Below are 25,823 nucleotides of genomic sequence, written 5' to 3' on the forward strand. Positions count from 1 at the left end.
CTCAGATTTTTGTATTTTCTCTCCAATTAGAAAATAGGCAACCCTTTCATTTCTTCTACCGAAGTGCATGACCATACACTTCCCAACACTGAATTCCATCTGCCATTTCTTTGCCCATACTGCTAATCTGTCTAAGTCCTTCTGTAGCCTCTCAACTTCCTCAAAACTACCTGCCCCTCCAGCTATCCTCATATCGCCTGCAAACTTTGCGACAAAGCTATCAATTCCATCATCCAAATCATCGACATATAATGTAAAAAGAATTGGTCCCAACACACTGTGGAACACCACTAGTCACCAGCAGCTAGCCAAAAAAAGGCTCCCTTTATTCTCACTCTTTGCCTCCTGCCAACCAGTCACTGCTTTAACCATGCTACAATCTTTCCTGTAATTCCATGGGCTTGTAGCATGTTAAGCAGCTTAATGTGTAGCACCTTGTCAAAGTCCTTCTGAAAATCCAAGTATACAACATCAACCGATTCTCCTTTGTCTACCCTGCTTGTTACTTCTTCACAGAATACCAACAGATTTGTTTGGCAACATTTTCCCCTGTGCTGTAGTGCTGTTGTCACTTCTCATTTGTTCAATCTTTTATTTAAATACAAATGTTTGTACATAATTTGTTACTCAGTTTGTCTTTTTCATTCCTTTTTAAAGGTTTCCATGAAACTTAAGCCATTTAATTGGACTAGAATGTACTCGTCCTGATGTTGTCCCAATTAACAGGAATCCACTGTGTGTATGTATATATCCACACACAATTTTGGATTCAAGTTGCTATTTTAGCCTGGATTCCCTTTAATAATTTGGACCCTAGTCTCCCATGTGGGTTCTTATCAGCTGCCTATTGAATTTCACGTTGACTACATCAACCACCCTGCTGTCATCAATATAGTTTGTTACTTCTAAGAAAAAAAGTTAATATAATTAGTCAGAAATCAACCCCCTCCCCCTTTTAAAAGTATCACTGCTTATCGGTGTGTAGATTAACACTGTCCCTCATAATTATTTTCTGATAACATACCTGCCACTGGCATTTCAATGGAAAGTGGAGATGCCTGAGGAAGATTGAGAATTCTGCTGCATCCTTTTCTGAGCCTATTAAATCAGCATTCATATCCATTTTTCTGGATGATGAATGTGCTTAAATTCCTGAGAGACACATGGATGGATTGGGAATGATCACTGACATGCATTACATGTGGCACAGCAAATAAAACTATGATGATGCAGCTGAGTGCAGGCAAAGACTCAAACACTTACTATCGTGCTTTTCTTTTGGTGTGCGCTGTGGCTGCAAGGGACAGCAGGAGGAACTCAAAGCATGACAGACTTGCAGAAAGCTGAAGGGACTTCTTCAAAGCAGAAATCTGATCAAATTACGGGAAAGAGAATTACCAGCCATTCAACTGGCAGGAAGTCAAATGCTTCACGTTGTGCCAGGAGGCAGGTCAGTGGATGAACACCGCCAAACTCGCAAGTGTAATATGATCAGGTAGTGACAGGAGAGGGATTGAAGGGACAGAGGACAGAACTCCAGCCTCCACCTGCCAAGTACCACATGGAGAAGGAGGAGGAAGAGGAGGGTAAAGAGTAGTAAATCAGTGTGGAGTGCAGCACCAATGCTGTCAACTACAATTCCACTGGGTAAATAAGCAAACCAAACCAACATTAATGTCTTCCCTTAGGCCAAGCTCCTCAAGAGAATGGCATTAATTTTATATGTAAGTGACACATAAAACCAAAAACAATTCAACCTATAAAGTTTCCATCAGCCCTCAGAACACTGACACCAGAGCAAGCTTGACCTAGTCTCTCTACTCTAATTATGGTTGAAGGTAATGATGCCTTTCTTGTGGATTTCATCATGCAAAATGTCAAATGCATTAATTTCAGGAATTGATGCATTTCTTCTGCTATTTTTGCCTTCTGGAAACACCTTTGAGGTTCAATCTCCCTGATGTTTCCTAAAATTAGGTCAGTCACGAGTTAAGTCCTCCCCACCAATGAGCACATCTACACGGACCATTGTAGCAGGAAAGCAGCATCCATCATCAGGGACCCCCACCACCCAGGACATGCTTTCATCTCTCAGTTGCCATCATAGAGAAGGTACAGGAGCCTCAGGTCCCACACCAACAGGTTCAGGTACAGTTAGATAGATAGATAGATAGATAGATAGATACTTTATTCATCCCCAAGGGGAAATTCAACATTTTTCCAGTGTCCCATACACTTATTGTAGCAAAACTAATTACATACAGTATTTAACTCAGTATAAATATGATATGCATCTAAAATCACCCTCCCAAAAAGCATTAATAAATAACTTTAAAAAAGTTCTTAAATAGTTTATTATTACCTATTATTTATTTATTTATTATATATTTATTAAATAGTTATTACCCTTCAACCATCAAGCTCTTGTATCAGAGGGGACAACTTCTGTCAACTTCAGTCACCCTAATCTCTGAACTGTTTTCACAACCTATGGACTCACTGTCAAGCACAGGATTGGAAAAAGCTGCAGAAAGTTGCAAAACCAGCCAGCTCCATCATGGACACTCCACAGTATCAAGGACACCTTCAAAAGGCGATGCCTGTAAAAGTTAGCTTCCATCATTGAAGACCTTTGTCATCCAGGACATGCCCTCTTCTCATTGTTACCATCAAGGAAGAGCCTGAAGAAACACATTCAATAGGAACAACTTCTTCCCCACCATCATCAGATTTCTGAATGGACAATGAACCCATGTACACTGCCTCACTATTCTTTCTTTTCGCTCAGTTAATTTAAATTTAATATTTTAATATAAACTATATAATTTAATCTTATTGTAATTTATAGCTTGCATTATCGCAAAGCAACATATGTCACAACATATGCCAATGATATTAAACCTGATTCTGATTTGGATTCTCAACGTGTGCAAGAAAACGCTAGCAGCTGCAGCTTCTCCTAGTCGCACACTATCTCACTTGTGAACGTGCTTACTCAACAGCACTGTGAAAAGACTACAGCAGTTCAAGAAATGGGCTCACCACAACTTTCTCAAACGTTCGTAGAGATGGGTAATAAACCCTGCCTCAGTAGCACATACAGGGTGAGAAAGTAAATACTACAAATGACTGGGTGCTGTGTCTCACCGTGGCCGATGTGACGAGAGCCCTGTGCAGGATCAACCCACGAAAGGCTGCTGGATCAGACAACATTCCTGGCAGAGTGCTTAGAGGATGTGCAGACCAGCTAGCAGATGTTCCCACTGACATCTTCAACTGAGCAGCACCACCATTCCAACGTGCGTCAAGGCCGCCACCATCGTCCTCGTGCCGAAGAAGTCTTCAATGTCCTGCCTAAATGACTACCGTCCCATTGCACTTACATCCATCATCATGAAATGTTTTGAGAGGCTCATCAAGAGGCACATCAAGACCCTGCTGCCCCCTTCACTGGAACCCCCTGCAGTTTGCGTACCGTCCCAACCGTTCAACAGATGACGCAATTGCCATCACCCTCCACTTGGCCCTAACTCACTGGACAAAAAAGACACATATGCTGTTCATAGACTTCAGTTCAGCATTCAACACAATCATCCCTCAGAAACTGATTGGAAAGCTGAGCCTACTGGGCCTGAACACCTCCCTCTGCAACTGGATACTAGACTTCCTGACTGTGAGACCTCAGTCAGTCCAGATTGGAGGCAGCATCTCCAAAACCATCACACTGAGCACGTGGGCTCCCCAAGGCTGTGTGCTCAGTCCACTGTTGTTCACTCTGCTGACCCATGACTGTGTTGCAACACACAGCTCGAACCATATCATCAAGTTCGCCGATGATACGACAATGGTGGGTCTCATCAGCAAGAACGATGAGTCAGCTTACAGAGAGGAGGTGCAGCAGCTAATGGACTGGTGCAGAGTCAACAACCTGTCTCTGAATGTGAACAAAACAAAAGAGATGGTTGTTGACTTCAGGGGGGCACAGAGCGACCATTCCCCACTGAACATTGATGGCTCCTTGGTAGAGATCGTTAAGAACACCAAATTTCTTGGTGTTCACCTGGTGGAGAATCTCACCTGGTCCCTTAACATTAGCTCCATAGCAAAGAAAACCCGGAAGCGTCTCTACTTTCTGCGAAGGCTGTGGAAAGTCCATCTCCCACCTCACATCCTCATCACATTCTACAGGCATTGTATTGAGAGCATCCTGAGCAGCTGCATCACTGCCTGGTTCAGAAATTGCACCATCTTGGATCACAAGACCCTGCAGCGGATAGTGAGCTCAGCTGAGAAGATCATCGGGGTCTCTCTTCCTGCCATTATGGACATTTACACTACACACTGCATCCGCAAAGCAAACAGCATTATGAAGGACCCCACACACCCCTCATACAAACTCTTCTTCCTCCTGCCATCTGGGAAAAGGCACCTTAGCATTCAGGCTCTCACGACCAGACTATGTAACAGTTTCTTCCCCCAAGCTATCAGACTCCTCAATACCTAGAGGCTGGACTGACACCTTACTGCCCTATTGTCCTGTTTATTATTTATTGTAATGGCTGCACTGTCTTGTGCATTTTATGCAGTCCTGGGTAGGTCTGTAGTCTAGTGTAGTTTTTTTTCTGTTTTGTTTTTGATGTAGTTCAGTGTAGTTTTTGTACTGTGTTATGTAACACCATGGTCCTGAAAAACATTGTCTCCTTTTTACTGTGTACTGCACCAGCAGTTATGGTTGAAGTGACAATAAAAAGTGACTTGATTTAATTTAAAGAGTTTGTTGACTGGCAAAACAAAGATGAAAGTATTGTATGTCATATTTCTGCTCTTTATCTTGTGATTTGGTAATGCTCCATGGCACAGAATCTGATAAAAGAAAACACTGAGATATGTTTGAATTAATAATTCAGTAAATATATGGAATGTAGTCATTGAGGACAGAATTAGCCCTTTGATTCTGAATCATATTTATATCACAGACTTAAGCAATGTGAATTTGTTGCTCTGAGGTGGTATAACGTAAATACACTAAATTATTATACCAAGCTTAAAAGTTCGAAGTTCAAAGTAAATTTATTATCAAAGTACATACATGTCACCATAAACAACGCTGAGATTTATTAACATAAATACTTCACAAAAATATAAATATAGTGCAAAAGGATATTTTTTGGCAAATATACTTTGTTCCAGCATATATCCATACTGGTCATCAAGTGACTAACTTAAGTAATTCTATTTACCTAATTCACTTTCGTACGTGGTCGGCACAACATTGTGGGTCGAATGGCCTGTAATGTGCTGTAGATTTCTATGTTCTCTGTTTAGCCACACTTGGTCTATAGTTTTCGATGTGTGGGGTGATTTGAATCTCTGTCTAGCTATGAAGGGTCTCTGCCCAAACATAGGTTCTCTATTCCACTCCAGAGATGGTACCTGACCTGCTGAGTTCCTCCAGTATGTAACTCTGGATTTCCAGCATCTGCAGAATCTCTTGTGTAGATATTTAACTGTTGTGGGAGTACAGGTCATTGGTTGGAGATATAATTCATCCTTGTTTATCCTGGTATTTTTGATATCCTTAAAATAGGCATTTATGCACAGATTTTTCTAAATTTTCTGAAAGGAATAAACAAATCACCATTAAACTTGAATTCAAATAAATGTTAAAGTTTGTCTTATTGTCAAATCAACATGCATTGTAAATGAATTTGGTTAAATCGATGACTGTGAAGAATCTTGTTGAAGAAGTTTACCAATCAAAGTGAAGCTGCAACTCCCTCTCCATTGCACAGAAGCTGTTTACATGCCGGGAGTTTTTGTTTTCATTTCAGAATTCAGATGTCTGCATATTTTTAAATTTTGTAGCCTGCTATCACGGTGCTATTAAGGCAGAAGAGGGTTTATAAAACAATAGTCTGCCAACACTGGTCATATAAAGTCATTTAATCTCTCCATCTGGTGTTTAATCATTGTAGTAATCTGACAGCTGAGATCAATGGCCCCACCGGGGACACCTGCCCAGATCCACATGTCAATCAACTCTTTCAATCGTCAAGGAGACGGCGCACCTGGAAATATTACGCACTCTAATTGGGCAGACCGGTGCAGGATGTCTACCCCGGCCAATGAGAAAGGAGCATTGACACCGCTCGCCAACATGGCTGCTTGTCGTATAGTTTGTGGGGATTTATTTCAAATTTTAACCGTTTTTTGATGTGGTGGTTCGCTTTACTGCTTCGGTTTTCCAGTCGCAGTTCGGATAATTTTAAACCGGAAATTGTGAGAGGAGAGTGTCATGGCGAATGAAAACAGGAGGCAGTTCTGGAAGCGGAACAGCAAGGTTCCCGGAAGGTTCGTGTTCTCGTTCACTGACTCCGGGACGGCTGATGCCTTTTGCAATAATTTCCTGCACCCTCACCCTGCTGCTTATTTCGCTTTAGTGTTTGCTTTTGAGATTACAAGCATGCAATCCCCTTTTAGCAATTTGTTTTATTGGGAGCACAAAGGCAGAATTGTTTGTCAGGTCTTAGCCCCCGTGGCACTGTGTAGTTCTTTTCAGTGTCATATTTTACTGATGCATTTTTAATACCTTTCAAAGTAACTTCTGTATAGAGTGGAGACGATGGAAATCTTAGCATAGGCTGGCTGCCTTGTCAGAAAGCATCTAGTTAGTTTTTTTTATTTTGACTTTCACTGAACCCTACATCTGATTACAATGTTGTTCAACTTTTGATATGACTAGTTTTATATCAGGCTTTCTAGAATGATACAATGTAACGTCTGCGTTGAGATCTGATACTTCAAAAAGAACCAAAAATGGAAAACCATCTCTAATTAGTTATTTGCATAACTACTACTTGTCAGTTACCATCCTCGTTAAAATTTCAATCTGTAATCCATTTTGTATAGATTCTGCATCAGAATGCTATCACAAGATAAATAAGCTTATCACAAATAAGAAGTTTTGTCTCTCAGTAGGTTTGAAAAAACTTGTTTTGTTAATTTTCTGAATATTTTAAATCTTGCAATGCCAATGATATTTTTTTGAAGGAAAATGCCTATTTAATGAAAATGTGTGAGATCACGCTGTGTTTTGTTCAGTTGGTGTTAGTGGGTGTTCAGTCTCCATTAAGTTTGTTTACATTCTATGTGTGGATTTAAATTCTTGTTAAACTTTTGTAGTTTATTGCTTATTTTTTTTTTTGTTCATTGAGATGTGGGTGTAATTGGCAAAGCCCTTGTTTATTGCCTACTCCAAATACTCTTGAAAAAGATGGAGTAAGCCACTTTCTCTTACAGTTGTAGCCCTGATGAAGGCTGTGTCCAAACTGCTATTGACTGAGACATTGAAGGAGTACAGTGTACAACTTGGAGGGGAATCTGCAGGTGGTTGTGTTTCCATATGAGTACAGTGGATGTATAATTTAAATAGGTGGCTATAAATATGTTAAAGTCCCATATATTGCATTCCCATGAATCTTTGCATGTCAATGGCACACGTGGGGTTTAAGTACAATTAGTGTAATTTATAATAATTCAAGGATTCAGTAATCTCTTGACTTTAAAGCTCAGCTGCCATTTTGTGGAACAGAACAGTTACACGAAAATAAAGTCTATTTAGTATTTTCATTCTCATTTAATTTGCTGTTTGCTTGTTTCTTCAGGTTATTTCATGTAAACGTCCTGTCAGGTACATGTTATTGGATGTTACATTTCACATTATCTCTCTCCAACATTTTTGACGTTCAGCTGTAAATGTTTGTTTGCGTGCACAGGGATCTGATCCAGGCTGTTAATGATTAAATGTTACACTTGTGAAGTGCTTTGATAATCTTCTGCTAAGTTTGCATTAGGACCAAAAGAGCTTGTTCGTTTGGCATGAAACTTAATTGTGTAGGCAAACACTGTGGATTTGAGACATTTAATTAATAAATTGGCGTCCTGGATTTGTGACACTTGCATGTTTCATAGTTAATAGCGAACATTTTCCTCAATAAGCTAGGTTATTTTTTTAAGCTGCTCAAAGTTCAGCAGCTTCCTATTGGGACAGCACCATGCTAGTTATGCTTTGAAATGACAATTTATCACTAGTATGCCATGTGAATTAAATGGAATATTATGTGCTGTGTAGCACAGTAGTTCTGTGGGTGTGAAATTATGCATTTCTAAAGCAGTAAAACAGGTGCTGATTTGTCTGTCTCTTTGCCTTTTGTTGTTCAATTAAACTTATTGGATGTCTGTACAACTTTAATGTGGAGGTGACATTATCTATCTTCTAAGATACTGATAAAGTTTCTGCTTGACATGGATTACTAACAATTGTCTTGTATGCAATTTTACATTGTTATACCAGATTTACAACTTGTGGTTTTTGGGATTTACTTTAAAGCTAGGCTTAGAAACATCCTCATCTTTTTTGTTGTTGTTAGTAACTGGATGGTGAAAACCTAAAAGTTGTAATGTGAAATTATTAAATGCATGATTAACTCCAAAGACTGCATCCTTAACACTTCACCTAGACTTACTACAGTTCGATTAATGCCCTCTTCTTCCACACAAACACAATAGGATTGCTTTGCCCTCTTCTTTCTCCATTCAGTGGATTACCCCTCATAATTTCTGCCAGCTCCGATGGAAATCCATTACCAGTATATTTTCTTTTCCCATCTTGTTCAGTATTTTGAAGGGGCCATTCTCTCCCTGGTTTAGCCATCCATATCCACAAACTATTTTCCTTCTTTTGGCAGGAGGTGCAGTTTCTGTCTCTTCTTGCCACTTAGAGATCCACGTGATGTTTCTAGGTGAAACTGATATTCTCTTGCACTTTTCCCCAGATTAGGGCATTTTGTTCAGGTAGAATGGGTTGGGTAAAGGAGAAGAGCTTTTTGCAATGTGAAGTGGATGAAATGGGTGATTGGCCAACTTGAACATGATGGGCTAAATGGCTGTTTTCCATGTTGCATTGTTCTGATTTGATTGTGGAGAATGAGGTTCTACGATGCTGCTCAGCCATCAGAAAAATCATCCAACAACATCTGAGAGGAAGTTACTGGTTTTTGAATATTTTTGATTTCTTCAAACTTTCCTCTGAAAGCATATCAGTGTGTTTGCTTTTGTGTAGTATTGAACAGCAAATTATCATTTGGTTTGTAGAAAGACCTAAATTGAATCAAACTGTACCATTTTAATATGCTTTTTAGGTGTGTGTTTCTTAAACTATTGTAATGTAACTGAAATAGAGATAATTTCCAGTAACTGAAATCCCATGTTTTAATTTCAGCACATAATTTTATTTTCTTATTACATTATTTTTCTGTTCAGTAGTTTGATGAGTTAGGGTCTTCAGCTGTCATATTGCAATAAGAATTAGTTGTTTACCAAAAGAAAGTGGGTACATGGTGCTTTTGGGTTAAGGCATCCAATTTATAGGCAATCCATACGTAGAAACAATATCGTTAAATTCAGAAGTCTGATATTCATAAATAAGTTTGTTCTTACAAATGGCAGATCTAGATTTTTCTTTTGCCAGTTTTAGTAATTGTTTTATCGATCTTAAGTGCTTTGATGCCATTCATTACAGCACTGTGGAGTGATTTTTTTTCGTATTTTCAGATTTATTGGCAATCATGCACCAGTTTCTGTGAGTAAGTTACTGTTTTTTTTTGAATATGTGGATATCTTCAAATGAATGGAACCTGTTTGTTACCTGGATAAAAGAGTTACTCTGTAATTAGGTTTGACAACTAGGTTTTTCTTCCACAGTGGCTTCTACATGGTATCGTGGATTAATTGAATTATTTCATAGCTCATTGCCATTATACTTGCATCACAGACGTATAATCTTACCTAAAGCTGTTTTAATGGCCACACACAATGATATGTCACAGTTGAGGAAGTTTACAGGTACCTGGTAAGGTGACCATATATCTGATTTATCATTTTTTTAGTACAGAAGTATTGACAGAGGACCAGAATGTCAAGATCAAGTTTATCAATTGAGTTTATTTGAAGTTCACAAATTACAATTAGTTTAGTAGTCAATGTTGAGACTTGTTATCAGCAGACATAAATGTTGTACATGTGTCATTTTAGCTGCTCTGTAAATTGGAAAATATAAGGGGTTAATTTGTGATGTACTTACCTAGAATGAAAGATTCCTGCTAATTTTCAAGCTAACAGATTGCTTTGCTCTAGTACAGTCAAATTGTGCTTTGTATGAAGTTGGTATAACCAATGATCAACGAGTACCTCTGTGCTTTGGAAGTGATTTGGATTTATCATAATTCTGGAGCATATAGTTAGTTATTGCTTTAAGTTATATAAACAAAAAATGGACAAAGCAAATGAGTATTGTTCAAGCTGATTATTTGCATATAACCTGAGCGGCATCCAGGACCCAGATTACCCTTCACTTCATGTACTTGAAACTTTAATTTTCTTAACTATGAAAATTCTGCTCTGCTTTGTATTTGGATTTAATAATTGCTAAAGTGTAAGTCGTAATTTTCCATTTTATAAAGCATCCCTTGCCTATTGGATGTCTCAAACTTTGGCATTGATACTAAAACTGATTTTTGTTGTTCTACAAGTGATACAGCTTGAGCCAAGACATTGCTTCACCTTTACTATTTGTGGTAGTCCTCAAGGAAGGGATTCTTGATTGCCAACTGATATGTTAAAGGAGATGCTAACAACACTGTACTCTACCAGAGGAATGCTGTCTTTCTCATTGATGTTTTTGATTCTAATTCTAATCTTTGACTTAAAGAAAACATGTAGTTTATGAAGTCAGAATTAACTTAGTGATGCCTTTTTAAAATAGATAATTTGCATGTAATTCACAGTTCATATCCATTCTGTGATATTTGTACATCTTTTTTCATCACCCAATGTTCGATGAGTCTCTCTTAATCAATATAAATGTGATGATAGTAGAGGATTTCATGTCCCTTATTACTTTTGTGGTCTTGAGCATACTGATTTTTCACCATATTTGTATAGTGTTTCATGTTGGTGTATTTCTTAATTCCTCTTGAAATTAAATAGAACTGGACAAAAATTACAGTTGGGTTATGTTAAGGGATAGTATTTGATCCGTATGTGGTTGTAGAATTGAATTGCAGTTGAAGGGCTTGCATCATTCTCTGAGCAGTGTTGTTCAAAGATCTAATTTATACACAGGTTTATTTCTCTCCACTGTCTTTCATTTTAGCTGTTATTTGTAATTAGAAAACGCACGGCATTGCATTATGCAACAAATTTCATTGCAGTGAGAAAGAGTGCTATTTCTTCTGTACTTTCACAGCTCCTTTTATTTGCAGTGCTTCCTTTCATTTGGGAAGATCTTGACTCTAAATTCTATACATGCAATACATTAATGCAATGAATCGGATTTTTCCTCCAGATTTTCTGTATGAAGTGTAAACGATGCTTGCTTTATTCCGTTTTTACACTTATATGGCATGTCTTTCTCTTCTCTTTTTCTTTCCTTAGTATACAACAAGTTTATGGAGCACAGCATCCCCCATTTGATCCCCGGCTACACAAAAAGTAGGTTTGCAGCATAATTCATTGTTCTCTTGTGATTATATGAAATACATTTTCAGCATAATAACCTTCGTTCTGTGAATATAGCCAGAACTTTACAAAGTGATGGAAAAATTATGTAGAGTAAAAGACCATCTGCATGATTAGGATTTCATTTTCATATGGCAATCAAAGTAAACACAGAATAACTTTGTAGCTCAACGTTGGAGTTGGAGGGTAGATGGAATTTCACACTGAAAATCTGTATTGACAAGGCAGACCAGACATTAATGGTTAGTGACTATAATGGGATTGATTTGGCAGGAATCTGGTGCAGGATGCTTATTTTTCAAAGCCTCTTCATTCCAGTTACTGTTACAAAATGTGAGAGTTTTGAAACATGTTTCAAGTGTCATCAAGAGATTGTAATTGCCGTTTTAAGAGCGGTTGCACATTTGTTAGAACATGACAGTGGGATTTGTGTTTGCAGACACATTCAGTTACTTTTTCTTTTACATAATGCTGTTATGTATTACTAACCTCACACTTGTAGGCACATCTACTTTTTGGCCAATCTACCATCTCATGTCTAATCTGTCAATAGGGATAATCTTAAATTTACCTTTCCAAAGCATACGGTCAGCAGCCACTATATTATTTACACCTGTACACCTTTTAATGCAACTAACTAATCAGCCAATCATGTTGCACCAACTCAGTGCATAAAAGCATGTAGACATGGTCAACAGGCTCAGTTGTTCAGATCAAATATCAGAATGGGGAAGAAATGTGATCTAAATGTCCGACCATAGAATGATTGTTGGTGCCGGACAAAATGGTTTGAGTATCTCCGAAACTGCCGTTGTCCTGGTATTTTCAGCACAACAGTCTCTAGAGCTTACAAAGAATGGTGCAAACCCCCCCCCCCCCAAAAAAAAAATCCAGTGAGTGGCAGTTCTGCAGGTGAAAGTGCTTTGTTAATCAGATCAGAAAATAATCAGATTGGTTCAAGCTAACAGGAAGGCGAGAGTAACTTAAGTAATCATGTGTTACAACCATGGTGTGCAGAAGAGCATCTCTGAACGCATATTGAATCGTAAAGCAGATGGGTTACAGCAGAAGACCACAAACATACACCGTGTCCTCTTTTATTAGGTACAGGAGGTATCTAATAAAGTGGCCACTGTGTGTGTGTGTGTGTGTGTGTATATATATGTGTATGATGCATGAAAGTATTGCTGCAACTGGAGTATTTGGGCTTGTTCTAGATTACTTGGATTTGTATGGTTGTTTTCAATTATTTGAGATTGTTTTGATGTATTGGAAATGTGTGTCAATAATCAAGGAGTATGCAGTAGATTCTAGTTAATTGGGGTATCCTGATTTGGGACAATTCTTAAAGAACCTGGGTTCCCTTTGTTTACTTAGGACACTATGCTGCCTAATTCGGTCCAGAGCTGGTCAGTCATGGCCACTTGTTTCGCTGTTGGACACTACATCATGCTTAGAGCATACAGCTGTGTCAGTTGTCGTCACTACCTCCTCCCATAGATGCTGTCTGGCCTGCTGAGTTCTGCCAGCATTTTGTGTTTTCAGTTGTTTGCTTGTGCTCTGTTATCCATTTGGGTTGACTATTGTAGATTTGGAAAGTAGTGATATTTAAAAAAAAAAAAAAAAATTTGACCAAAGAAACTTGAGACCCTTGCCATGAAAAGATTTAACATTAGTTGAAGAAATAACCCCGTTGGACCAAATTATAAGCCATTCGTCTAATGCCACTCATTGTCAGCTGGTAGAGATAACTGGAGTGGCAAAATCTATAACCACACACTTGGTACATTAGTAAGATAAACTGTGAGAAGAATGGGCATTACATGAGGGGCAACAGGGAACACACCCCAAAAAAAGCATGAAGCAATCAGTGATTTCCCATTTAAGTTAGACGAGGTGTGCGTGTCAGTGGGTCAAAATGTCCTGGTCCCGATGTGTCCTAATTAACCGGAATCCACTGTAATTTCCTAAATATACAAACCTCTGTCTCCCATGCACAGTTTTACTCAGTTATGCTAATTGCTGCAAATATTTTTTGTTAAAAAGGAATATGATGGGAAAAATTGGTTTGGGATCCACCTGTTTCTCTGTATCAGCAGGTTACTATAGAAATAAAAAATGAAAAAAAAAATTGGAAACTTGATACTAGGGGGTGAAGGAGTTTTGCTCTTGAGCTCTCTGTTCATTGAAGTTTCAAAATTATTTTTATAGGCTTATAAATGTAAGTGGTTACATTTTGGTACAGTTGCCATCCTGATTATAAATTTCGGTTCAATTTTTTTAATGTAAATATGCCTCTCGAAGGGGGGAGGGGTGTAGGAAAGTAAATGGGCTGTTTCAATGCAAGTTTCTAACAGAGACCAATCCACACCACAGTTCCCAGTGATTCTGCTTGTATTGATACGTTGCGAGTGTCGGATCTGGTAAAAAAAATAGAATAAATTATTCTTCTGAGTTCTGTTGTTGGATGTGGGGTTTGCGGGGTTGGGAGTTCGTATAGAATAGTCAAGGCTAGTGCAGTAGCATTACTCGGAATTCTAGAACATATTTGATTAGCTTTTCCCTCTCTTTGATTACTTGACCTTGTGTGAAATATTTAAACCTTGATTATCTTCAAAACATTTATCCTGGTGACTACCGTATATTCTGGAGTATAAGCCGACCCCCCCCCCATTCTCAAGGTTAAAAAAAGTGCCTTTTTCATGTTACCTTTGTATAAGCTAACCCCTTTTGTAGAGGTTTTTGATTTAACCAGAAAAGATCACAAGATCTCACATGCCAGTACTCAGCTTTGCCGGATCCGGACCCTGGAAATTTTGTGAACTAGTATCTGCTAAGAAAACAGGCCTACACATTGTAGAGTGTTATAGGCGAATATTTAATAAATAAATCAAGGAGAGGAATTTTGGATTAGGTTTCCAATGGAAAAGAATCCTTTGAAATGTAACCCCTGTGAAACCATTTAGCGTCCATCGTAATCTCGTTAAAACATAACACGGGGTGGTGGGATCAGTACGTGTACTCAGTATTGAGTTTGCGACCACCATGTACAAAAGATTAAAACAATTGCGTTATAATGCTGGCTTCAAGCTGAAGGTTGTTGATTTTGCTTAAAGGAACAAATAATTCTGCAGCTGCTAAGAAGTTTAGTGTAAACGAGAGAGATTGAGAGAGTGGAGAAGGGTAGAGGACACGCTGAGGGAATTGCCAAAGGCGAAATGTACAACTGTGGGAAAACATGCCAGTGGCCAGAACTGGAAGAAAAAGTTTTAGAGCAGGTGAATCACCAGCGATCGTCTGGATACATTGTTACCAGAGAAATGATTTGAGTTCAAGCGTTGAAATGGGACGAAAATCACTGTGAGGTCAATGAAAATTTCAAAGCTACATGAAGTTGGTGCACCCGATTGATGAATAGACGTGATCTTGTGCTGAGACAAGAAACAAAGATTGCTCAGAAAAAGGGTGTTGTTTACGTTCAAGAATGCTGCTGGATGGACGAAGTGGGTGGCTTGAACTGGGTTAAAGAGGTGTGGCGTCGACATCCCGAAAGTTGCAGGATGGAAAAGTCGCTACTTGTCTGGGACACGTTCAAAGCGCACTTGTCAAGTGAGACAAAACCAGCATTGAAAGTTGAAAATACGGACATTGCAGTCATCTCTGGTGGTTTGATGTCTGTGCTACAGCCATTGGATGTGAGTTTAAACAAACCAAAGAATTCATGTGTCGACAGTGACAATTTGACTCAAAAACAGCCAATATATTTGACCTGTCTTCCGTGTATTCGTTTTTCCAAAGTTGGCACCCTCTGTATAAGCCGACCCCTAATTTTAGGACCAAAATTTAGGGCCAAATTCTCAGCTTATACACTAGAATTTACGGTACCCAGAAATTGGAGCAGTTCTGCTTAAAGCCACTTTCTAGTTGCTCCTCAAAACTCTCCCATAACTTCCTATTATTTTTATATCTTAAAAAAAACACCCATGTAGCCACCTTGTTCTTTGTACCGTCTTCTTCCTGTTTGGTGTGTGAGTGAATTTTCTATTTTTTAAAATGTATGTTTGATGTCTAGTGTTTAGGACAACCAAGCCATTTTGAAGGGGTAAATTTGTTTTTATCCCAAATCTAAAAGATGTTGTTTTGCCCTTAATGTGACACTTTTAAGTGCCCACTTTTGAGCCACACTGAATTCAGCTTGCTCTCTGACTTGATACAGTAGGACGCTTTGCCATATAGCGAAGCTACATAAGAAAAGCTTGTGTTGAAGAAATTAATTTTCCAGGATTATTACTTATGGAAGTCTTTGAAGGTTCTATTGCAGAAGTGGATTCCACACAGTATGGTAGAATCAAAATTGTGGTTTATTTTATCATGTGTATCATCATGAGTTACACTTTCTTACCAAAAGTACTAGTTCTAGATACAGGTATTTTCATAATTCATTGCCATGAGGATAATCTCCATTCTGGTTTGCTATGAGATCCTGAGATGACTCTGTAAATTGAAATTACTTTATTTTTAAATGGAACTGTTATAGGATGGTCAGGGTTTCCTTACTAATCCTTTCTGGATCCTTTTGGTTTGAGGGCTTGAAGTTTCTCTTCCAACTGGGCTCCTGTTTGCTTGTAATTGGTTGGTGAACTGTTCTTCCCAACTTAGTGTGTTCATGTCAATTTTCTTGAGGTACAGTACACTTCCATTGTTTTTTAGCACTTCCTCTGATCACCATGTGTGTTCTTAGTGACATGTGTATCTAATACTTTAGATGTCAAGAGTTGAACATCACTATAGTGCAATTAATATCTGTGCTTACTGGGTTAAATTTTTATACTTAATAGTTCTAACTATAAATTACATTATGTATTGCTATGTCCTGTTAGCAGAAAACACCAAATTTCATGACATACCAGTGATATTAAAACTGATTCGGATTCTGCTCTGATAAGGATACAGGTGACAGTTCTCAGGTGATATGGAGAATTTTCTAGTGACATTGCAATAATGCCTGTTCAGTGTCTTTGGGTGATGGTGAAGTGCTCAGTTTTCACATCCATAGTGAAGACTGAAGACAAAATCAATCTGTATACTCGAATCTTGAATGTAATACCTGTATCAGTAAACAATTAATGAAACAAGACTAGTTTCCAAAGATATCATATCCTTCACCAAACTTTGTCATGAATGAATATTTTCAGGAAAAGGTTGTTCCATAGAAAGGTAAGCAGTGTATTTATGTTCTGATGAATTGCACAGGATCGTTTGCAGGCTTCCAAGATGTACATTCCTCAGTTGCACCTATATTGCAGCTCAGAAGCGTGGAATGCGAGGGAGGTCAGATGACAGCATGCCTGTTCTCTTGCTGTACTGCTAAACTTAATACTGAGTTCTGGGAGCGACTCTGTTGTTCTGAGATGGGAGGCCAGCTACACTTTATTAGGTCCAGTAGCTGCATGCTGGCCTGGGTAGAAATGGGAAGTGAAAGTGATTTTCTTTTTGCCGTACTTTAACATTCAATTTAGTAAAGTGATTTTTAAATGTAAGTAATTTTTAATTTAATATCAACTGTTATTTTGCCTCTGTTTATCGTTGAAAACAATCTTTCAGTTTCTGATTCCTAGAATCAGGTGGCGATGATTTGTTCCTATGAGACATTAATTAATTGGGCCTACAGTCTATGGAATTTAAAGAAATAAGTAGTGCGGTCATTAACATGCTCAAAGTTCTTTTCAGGCTTGATGCAATGATGATCGTCTTCTGATTTGGACAACTGTTTAGGCTGAGATTTACTTTGGAGTTCTGTACCTAAGAGAAGTGTGTGGGCTCAGTGAATATATCCAGACAGGAAATTGATATGTATTGGATATTGAGGAAAATACGATTAACAAGGGAAGGTAGAATTGAGGTAGAAGATCAGCTATGAACTTAAATGGTGAAGCAGATGAGTAGTTGAATAACCTACACCTATTTTTATGTTATGCTTTTGACAGCACAGGGTGTCGAAGGCTATCGGGATGGAGGCTTCCTGATCAGTAGCTTGAAGCTTAGTTTCTGCTTGCAGACGGCTCTGCTGAGACATGACCAAAAAAACCAAGCAGAGTCCACTTGCCAGCAGAAGGTTAGTTCATATTTCTCTTGCTGGCAGAAGACACTGTCAAATCATGAGGTGAAGTTCTTTGTCTGTAGAATAATGTCATGGAATGGAATTTTAGCATTAATATATGGGGATTGCCTGCCTGTTCCTGCTGATTTTCATCCAGTTCAGTGGCCATTTGCTCCAGTTTACCTGTAGGAAGCTCTAATGCTCAATATGTGTATTCCATCCAATTGAGTTAATTAACAAGGTCATCTAATGCAGGTATTGCAGAGGATAGGTTATTGAGGTCAAACTTGGTGGAGCCTAGTCCTAGCTGCTCTTCAAATATCATTTATAATCTGTGTTTCAGTTTTGTTTGCTCGGTATGAAATGCCACTTGTGTCCTTTTTGATATCTCAAAAGCTGCTGGAAGGCTGGAGGATAATAAATATAGTGTCTTAATGTAAGGACCAAAAGAACAAGCCTGGAAGCTAAAGGCTTAAACCAGTGGTGGGAAAGTTATTGGAAGGCACATAAACTTTTCCCAGGCTTCCAGCTGGGTCCATGTGTCAATTTTAATATATGTTTTGATGACGAACTCTGCCACCTTCATCAGGGATGATGGCTACGAGTGTATAGTCCAGTAGTAAATATACTCAACTCCTGCCATCCGTCCCTCCTGACTAGTTGAAGACTAACCAATCAGGTATCTGCTGTCCCACCTTGTTTAAAATCATATTCCAGTTCTTACTTGGAGCGAGACCTTCGTCTTTCTTATTCTTATTTCAATTAGTTCCTTCACCCAAGTAGTCCCAAAAGCCATTGGCATGGCATAGTCATTTTGTGCTATCAAAGTTAATCCTGTGGTCATTGCATATGTAATGTTCTGCCACTGCCAATTTCTCCAGGTGACCCAAATGGATACACCACCTATGCTCTTTGATGTGGGTTTTCACTGTGTCAATGTGCGCTGCTCTGCATTCACAGGGAATCCTGTAAATGCCAGCCATCTTGAGTCCCAGGTCATCTTTGATCTGCATAAGTTGGGATTTGAGCTACCATATGGATCCTGGAGATCCTTCCAGAAACCGTGGAAATATAGGAAAGATGGGAGTAGCAACAGGTTTCTCCTCATTGTTAGGTTTCCTGGTTTTTCCATTGGCCTTTTTGAGAGCCTGATTGATTTTCTTTGTCTACTAGCTATTCTGCAGGAATGTCATGTCTACTTGTCTTATTTCCTCATTGAGACTCTCTGGGTCTGAAATAGTTTTGACCCAGTTTAGCAGGATTCTCTGTGAATGAGGAGCAGCGTATATCGGCTAGATGGGGCGCACGGTAGAAACTCACATTAAGGAACATGGGAGTTGTGTCCATGTGGGTTACCTGGAGAAATCAGTGGTAGCAGGATTGACTTTGACAGCACAGAAGTTGGCTTTTGGGACCAACTGGTGAAGGAAGTAATTGAAATAAGACTAGAGAATAAGAATTTTTAACAAGGACAAAAGTCTCGCTCCACGTAAAAACTAGAATACAATTTTAAGCAAGGTGGAACATAGAACATATAAAATAAGAGCAGGAGTAGGCCACCTGGCCTGACAAGCCTGCTGTGCGATTCAATAAGATCATGGCTGATCTGACCATAGACTCATCTCCCTCTACCTGCCTTTTTCCCATAAACTTTAATTCCTCTACTATGCAAAAATCTTTCCAACTTTATCTTAAATGTACTGACGGAGGCAGCCTCCACTGCTTCATTGGGCGGAGAATTCCACAGATTCATTACTTTTTGGTGAACCCACAGTTCCTCCTCATCTCAGTCCTAAATTTACTCCCCCAAATCTTGAGGCCATGTCCCCTAGTTCTAGTCTCACCTACCAGTGGAAACAACTTTTCTGCCTCTATCTTATCTATCCCTTTCATAATTTTATACGTTTCTATAAGATCTCCTCTCATCCTTCTAAATTCTGGTGAGTACAATCGCAAACAGTTCAATTTTTCATAGTCTGACCCCCTCATCTTTGGAATCAGCCTGGTGAACCTCCCTTGCACTGCCTCCAAAGCCTCAAGTAGGAAACCAGAACTGCTCGCAGCACTCCAGATGTGGCCTCACTAGTTACCCGATACAGTTGTAGCATTACCTCCCTGTTCTTAAATTCAATCCCTTTAGCAATGAAGACAAGCAATCCATTTACATTCTTGCTGCAGCTGCAAACCAGCCTTTTGTGATGCACATGCAAGCACTCGCAAATCCTTCTGCACAGCAGCATGCTGCAGCCTTTTACCATTTTTAGAACTAATTGGGATTAGTCACATTGGCTTTGTCTTTAGGAAATCATATCTCAACTTTGAGTGTATTTTGGAGGAAGTGACCAAGAGGTTCATGAGGTAGGGTGATGGGCATTATCTATGTGGAGTTTTGCGAGAATTTTGACCATGTCACATGTAGTGGGCTGCTCAGAAGTGTAGAATACCTATGATCCAGGGTAAGATAGCCCTTTATGTGTAGGGTGCAGAGGCTGGGAGTGAAGGATTGTTTTCCAGGTTGGAGATCTGTAATCAGAGTTGTCCATCATATATCTTGTATATTAATGACATGGAAAGGAGCATAGATTGCATGCTTAGTAAGACATAAACTGGTGGTACAGCAGAGAGAAGTAGATTGCCTAAAATTACAATAGGATCTGAATCCATTGGGAAAGAGTATGAGAAATCTTTTAGAATTTAACTTGGATAAGTACAAGGCAATGCATTTTGGAAGTTAAACCAGGTCAGTGTGTACACTGAATGGCAGGGAGTGTTATTGAACAGTAAGACTTTGGATTACACATACTTAATTCCTTAAAAATAGTAACATCAAATAAATAGTGGTGAAGAAAGCAAATGACATGCTTGCCTTCATTGTACGAGGCTTTGAGTCAAGGAATTGGGATGCTGTTTTACCTTTGTAACCCCCTGGGTCACCTCAGGCTCGCTCACACTCGTTCTCGTCTAGGGGGAGCAGCCTTCGGCCCCGCCAAACTGGGTAATCAGCTGGTGTGGATGCTGTGTGATGTCCCCGCCTCGCCCAAAAACAGACAGTACACCATATGCGATTAAATGAGTACAATTTATAAAGGTTACTATAACTAAGTGATTAATAAAGATACAGTATATATGAAGAGAAAAAATAAAGAAAAGGCGCCAAACTTCTCAAAGTCCAAACCACTTCATGCACAACCGTTGGAGCTCAATTTCTGAAGTCTTCTGGCCACCATTTGATTCCCTCCGAACTCCTCGACTCGCAGCTCAGAACCCTCCGAGTGGACAACCAAGCACATCTAGCTTCATCCCCACCTCCTCGGAGTACCTCCCGGCCCGGACCCCCGCTTGGGGTCCGATCCTCGCCCAGCTTACAGCATTGCGTCCTCTCTCTCGACCCCCCTCGCTCCGATCTCTCCAAAAGCCCGGCAACAAAAGCTTACAGACTCAGAAGAAAGAACATTAATCCCCATTTCATTTACAAAGGAATACAATTCTCCCAGCACTCTCTCGCAACAAAGAAACATTCCTGCTTTTAACAAAACAAAGAAACCCTTTCCCAACAGTAACAAAGAAAAAAGAAGAAACCCCCTATACACCTTTATTGGAGGGCTTGGGTGGGACAGTTTTCATGGAACAAAGGAGACTAATAGAAGGTGGAGAAGGGTGTGGAATTGTGATCTTCTAAAAGAATGTGGGTAGAGTAGATAGTCTCAATCTTTGCAGGTTAGGGTAAATTTACACTTGTATCAACTATCCTAGATAAGGGAGAAAGATATAAAGAAAATGGACTCATAGAGTCATACAGCAGGGAAGCAAACTCTTTGGTCCAACTCATCCATGAGTTGCCCAGTGAGTCAGTCCGATCAACCCATTTTTGTCCCATGGCCCTCTAAACCTATCCATTTACCTGTATAGATGACTTTTAAATGTTGCAGAAGTGATTTACCAATATGTTGCTTGGATTTGGGAGCCTGAGTTACAGGGATGGGTTGCAGAGACTAGGACTCATTTCCCACAAGCATGGACTGAAGAGTGACTGATAGAGGTATATAAAATTGCAAGGGGCATAGCCAAGGTGAAAGCACAAAATATTTTCCCTAGAGAGGGTGTGTTTAAAAACTAGAGGGCAAAACTCAGGCAAGAGATTTTAAACGGGCATCAGGGACAGCAATTTCAAGGAACAGGTAGTGCAAAATTAGAATGAAGTTGTCAGAAATGGTGGCTGAGAGGTTTAGAAGGCACTGGGCCAAGCATGGCCAGATGAGTCTAGCTTGCTGGACAACAACAGTTGGCGTGGATGAGTTGGGCCGAAGGACCTGTTTCCATGTTGTATGTCTCAAATCTGTTTGCTGCTTTCAGTAATTGGGTACTTATAACCATATTCCTCGGTGATTAGAGGCAAAAATCAAGAAACAGATGGAAGTGTTTTGGGGAGCTTTCATGTTATCAGGGAGGCAGTTTACAGCCTTACAACACTAATGGTAAATTGGACTGAGGGGCTTGGTGGGAATATGGTTGGCATGGACTCATTTACTCAAGGAACTATATTCATGTTGTACTGTTCTATGACTCTATAATCTCCTATTATGCATAATTACAGCCAGAATATCTGTAGACAACTCCAGTCAATCTTGTATACTTGGACTATTGAATATCTTTTACAAACCTACTGACTGCCACAGCTATCTTGACTACCTCTTCCTATTCTGTTTCATGTAAACTTGCGATTCCCCTTTCTCAGTTCTTTTGTCTCTGCCATATCTGTTCCCAGGATGAGGCTTTCCTTTCCGGGCATCAGAGATGTTATCCTTTAAAGATGGGGACTTCCCTTCCTCCACCATTGATGCTGCCCTCACTCCATCTTCCTAATGCCTTATCAGGGATGAAGTTCCTCTTGCCCTAACCTATCACCCCATTAGTCTCCTCATCCAATGCATTATCTGCAACTTCTACCATCTCCATAGGGACTTTCTCTATAATCGGCTGAAGTGCTATTGTTGTCCATTCACTTCCTCCCTTGCCGCCGTTCAGGGACCCTAACAGTTCTTCCAGGTGAGGCAACACTTTGTGAATCTGCTGGGGTCATCCATTGTTTTCGGTGCTCCTATCACGGCTTCCTATGTATTGGTGAGTCCTGTCGTAAATTGAGGGCCGCTTTGTTGAGCACCTCTGCTCTATCTGCTAAAAGTGGAACTTCTTGGTGGCCAAACATTTTAATTCAGCTTCCTTTTCTGACTTGTTGGTCCATAGCCTTTACTTGTACCATGATGTGGCCACCCTTAGGTGGAGGGGTAACATGTATTTTGTTTGGGTAATTTCCAACATGATGGAATGGATATCGATTTCTCATTCCGGTTTAAAAAAAATAATTTCCTGCTCCTCTCCTCTTCATTTCTCACTCTGGCTTCTTGCCTCTCATCACCTGCCTATCACCTCCCCCAGTGTCACCCCTCCTTCACTTTCTTGTATGGTCCACTCCTCTCATCAGGTTCTTTACTCTCCAGCCCTTTATCTTTCTTGCCCACCTGACTTCACCTATCACCTTCCAGCTGTCCTCCCCCACCTTTTTATTCTGGTGTTTTCTCCCTTCTTTTCCAGTCGTGAAGAAGGGTCTCTGCCCATAATGTTGACTGTTTGCTCATTTCCATAGATGCTGTCTGACCTCTTGCTTATATTATAAGAAGCAGGAAAAATAACAATAATCCACCGTGTGATTTGGAAATCCTGATTATTTTGGCATTTGTCTCAATGGGCCTGATTTTTGTGCACCCTTGATGCTCACTAGGGACCTTGTTTTCCATGCACTGTTGACAGTTGATAGGTTCACAGGAAAACTTGTTTCCTTTTCATCCATACCTTGTGATTTAAAATTTTATATTCTCAATTTCTGAATTGATATGTTAGAACTGTTGCGTACTAATACATCCAGAGATATTAGGCACTCTGTTTACGTTCATATTGAAAACAAATTAAATGTTTTAATCATCTTATTAAAATGTTAAATACAAAACCAGAACAAAGGGAGAAGTGAGAATTAAGCAAAACTTGCTTAACAGAATGACTGGCATAAATGTTAGTATACCCAAAGTAGGGTGAATTACATAACATAAATAGAATGTGGTTTTTAGTTGGTGCAACTAGTAAAAATAAAATACTTTTGAGCAATGTTAGATTTGAGCCAACATGCTGTTATTTTTAATTCTGTTTATTATCGCTGACCTCTGTTGTGAAATTTATTTTTGTTGGGATCTCTTCTGGGGAAAGTATGAGCTGTATAAAAAGGACAGGTTACACCTAAACCCAAGGGGCAACCAATATTCTTGCGGGCAAGTTTGCCAGTTGGGGAGGATTTTAAACTAATTTGCTAGTTTGAGTTTGAGGTAGTTGGTATACAAATTGATGCATTGTGTAGTGTGACTGAAAGCAAGGGTAGGCAGTGATAGAGCAAATTTGCAGTCAGTGGGATGAGTTGAACTGTAATATGGGGGCAAAGTCAAAAATGGTAATGAATACAGGACTCAAGGTGTTATAGTTGAATGCATGCAGTACACAGAATAAGGCAGACAATCTTGTACTGCTGTTAGAAATTGGCAGGTATGATGTTGTGGCCATCACAAAATCTTGTCTAAGAGAAGATCGTAGTTTCGTAGTTGGAAGCTTAACATCCAAGGATATACATTGTATTGAAAGTACAGGCAGGATGGGTGGCTTTGTTGGTAAAACATGAAATCAAGTCTTGGAAAAAGGTGTTATGGGATCAAAGGATGTAGAATCCATGTGGGTAGAGGTACTAAACTGCAAAGGTTAAACTCCCTGATGGGAGTTATATACAGGCCTCTGAAGAGTAGGCAGTATGTAGGATATAAATTACAACTGGAGATAGAAAAGACATGTAGTAAGGGCAATGCTATGATGATCATGGGGGTTTTCAATATGAAAGTAAATTGTGAAAATCAGGTTGGTGTTGGATGCTAAGAAAAGGCAACTTATAGCTTCCTGGAGCAGCTTGTGGTTGAGCCCATTGGGAGAAAGGCAATCCTGGATTTGTTATTGTGTAACAAATCAGATTTGATGAGGGAGCTTAAAGGAACCCTTCGGAGGCAGTGATCATATATAGACAATAGACAATAGGTGCAGAAGTAGACCATTCGGCCCTTTGAGCCTGCACCGCCATTTTGGGATCATGGCTGATCAATTACTATCAATACCCGGTTCCTGCTTTGTCCCCATATCCCTTGATTCCCCTATCCATAAGATGCCTATCTAGCTCCTTCTTGAAAGCATCCAGAGAATTTGCCTCCACTACCTTCTGAGGCAGTGCATTCCAGACCCCCACAACTCTCTGGGAGAAGAAGTTTTTCCTTAATTCTGTCCTAAATGACCTACCCCTTATTCTCAAACCATGCCCTCTGGTACTGGACTCTCCCAGCATCTGGAACATATTTCCTGCCTCTATCTTGTCCAATCCCTTAATAAACTTATATGTTTCAATCAGATCCCCTCTCAATCTCCTTAATTCCAGCGTGTACAAGCCCAGTCTCTCTAACCTCTCAGTGTAAGACAGACTTATGATAGAATTGACTTTGCAGTTTGAGAGAGAACGATAAAGTCAGCTGTAAAGTCAGGACTAAAGGGTATTAGAATGCCCTGAGAGAGGAGCTGGCTGAAGGGGACACGAATAGGGCTGATGGCAGAACTGCAGTGGCTAGAGTTTCTGATGGCAAGTCAGAAGATGCAGGAAAGACGCATCCCAAAGATGAAGTAGTATTCTAAAGGGAGGATAAGGCATTTGTGGCTGACAAGGGCAGTCAAAGATAGCATATAAGCAAAAGAAGGCATGTAATAAAGCAAAAAGTAGTGTTAAGTTAGAGGATTTGGAAGCTTTTAAAAACTAGAAATCAACGAAAAAAGCCATGACGAGAGAAAAAATAAAGTATGGTAAACTCGCAATATTATAAAAGAAGACGCCAAAAGTTATTTTCAGATATATAGAGTAAAAAGGTGGGGGGGGCAGGAGTGTATATTGGACTGCTGGAAAATGATGCTGCAGAGCTAGTAATGGGGGAATAAAGAAATGGCAGGCAGACTATTTGCACCAGTCTTCTCTGTGGAAGACACAAGTTATGCCAGAAATATGAGTGCCTCAGGAGGC

The 25,823-nt window shown here is 39.6% G+C and overlaps 1 protein-coding gene across 3 annotated transcripts in view; it reads left to right on the forward strand.

Moving 5' to 3' along the window:
• Positions 1-6,139: 6,139 nt before the first annotated feature.
• Positions 6,140-25,823, forward strand: part of LOC132381142 (TBC1 domain family member 22B-like) — a 346,281-nt gene continuing 326,597 nt past the window's right edge. For 2 of the 3 annotated variants that reach the window (XM_059950412.1, XM_059950414.1), the window contains exons 1-2: positions 6,140-6,351; positions 11,494-11,550. In XM_059950412.1, the coding sequence (XP_059806395.1) occupies positions 6,296-6,351; positions 11,494-11,550 (113 nt within the window). In that variant the 5' untranslated portion in view covers positions 6,140-6,295. The remainder of the gene's footprint in view (positions 6,352-11,493; positions 11,551-25,823) is intronic. The other variant, XM_059950413.1, reaches the window with a different exon arrangement.

Source organism: Hypanus sabinus, chromosome 25 (assembly GCF_030144855.1).
Source record: "Hypanus sabinus isolate sHypSab1 chromosome 25, sHypSab1.hap1, whole genome shotgun sequence".
NCBI lineage: Eukaryota > Metazoa > Chordata > Chondrichthyes > Myliobatiformes > Dasyatidae > Hypanus > Hypanus sabinus.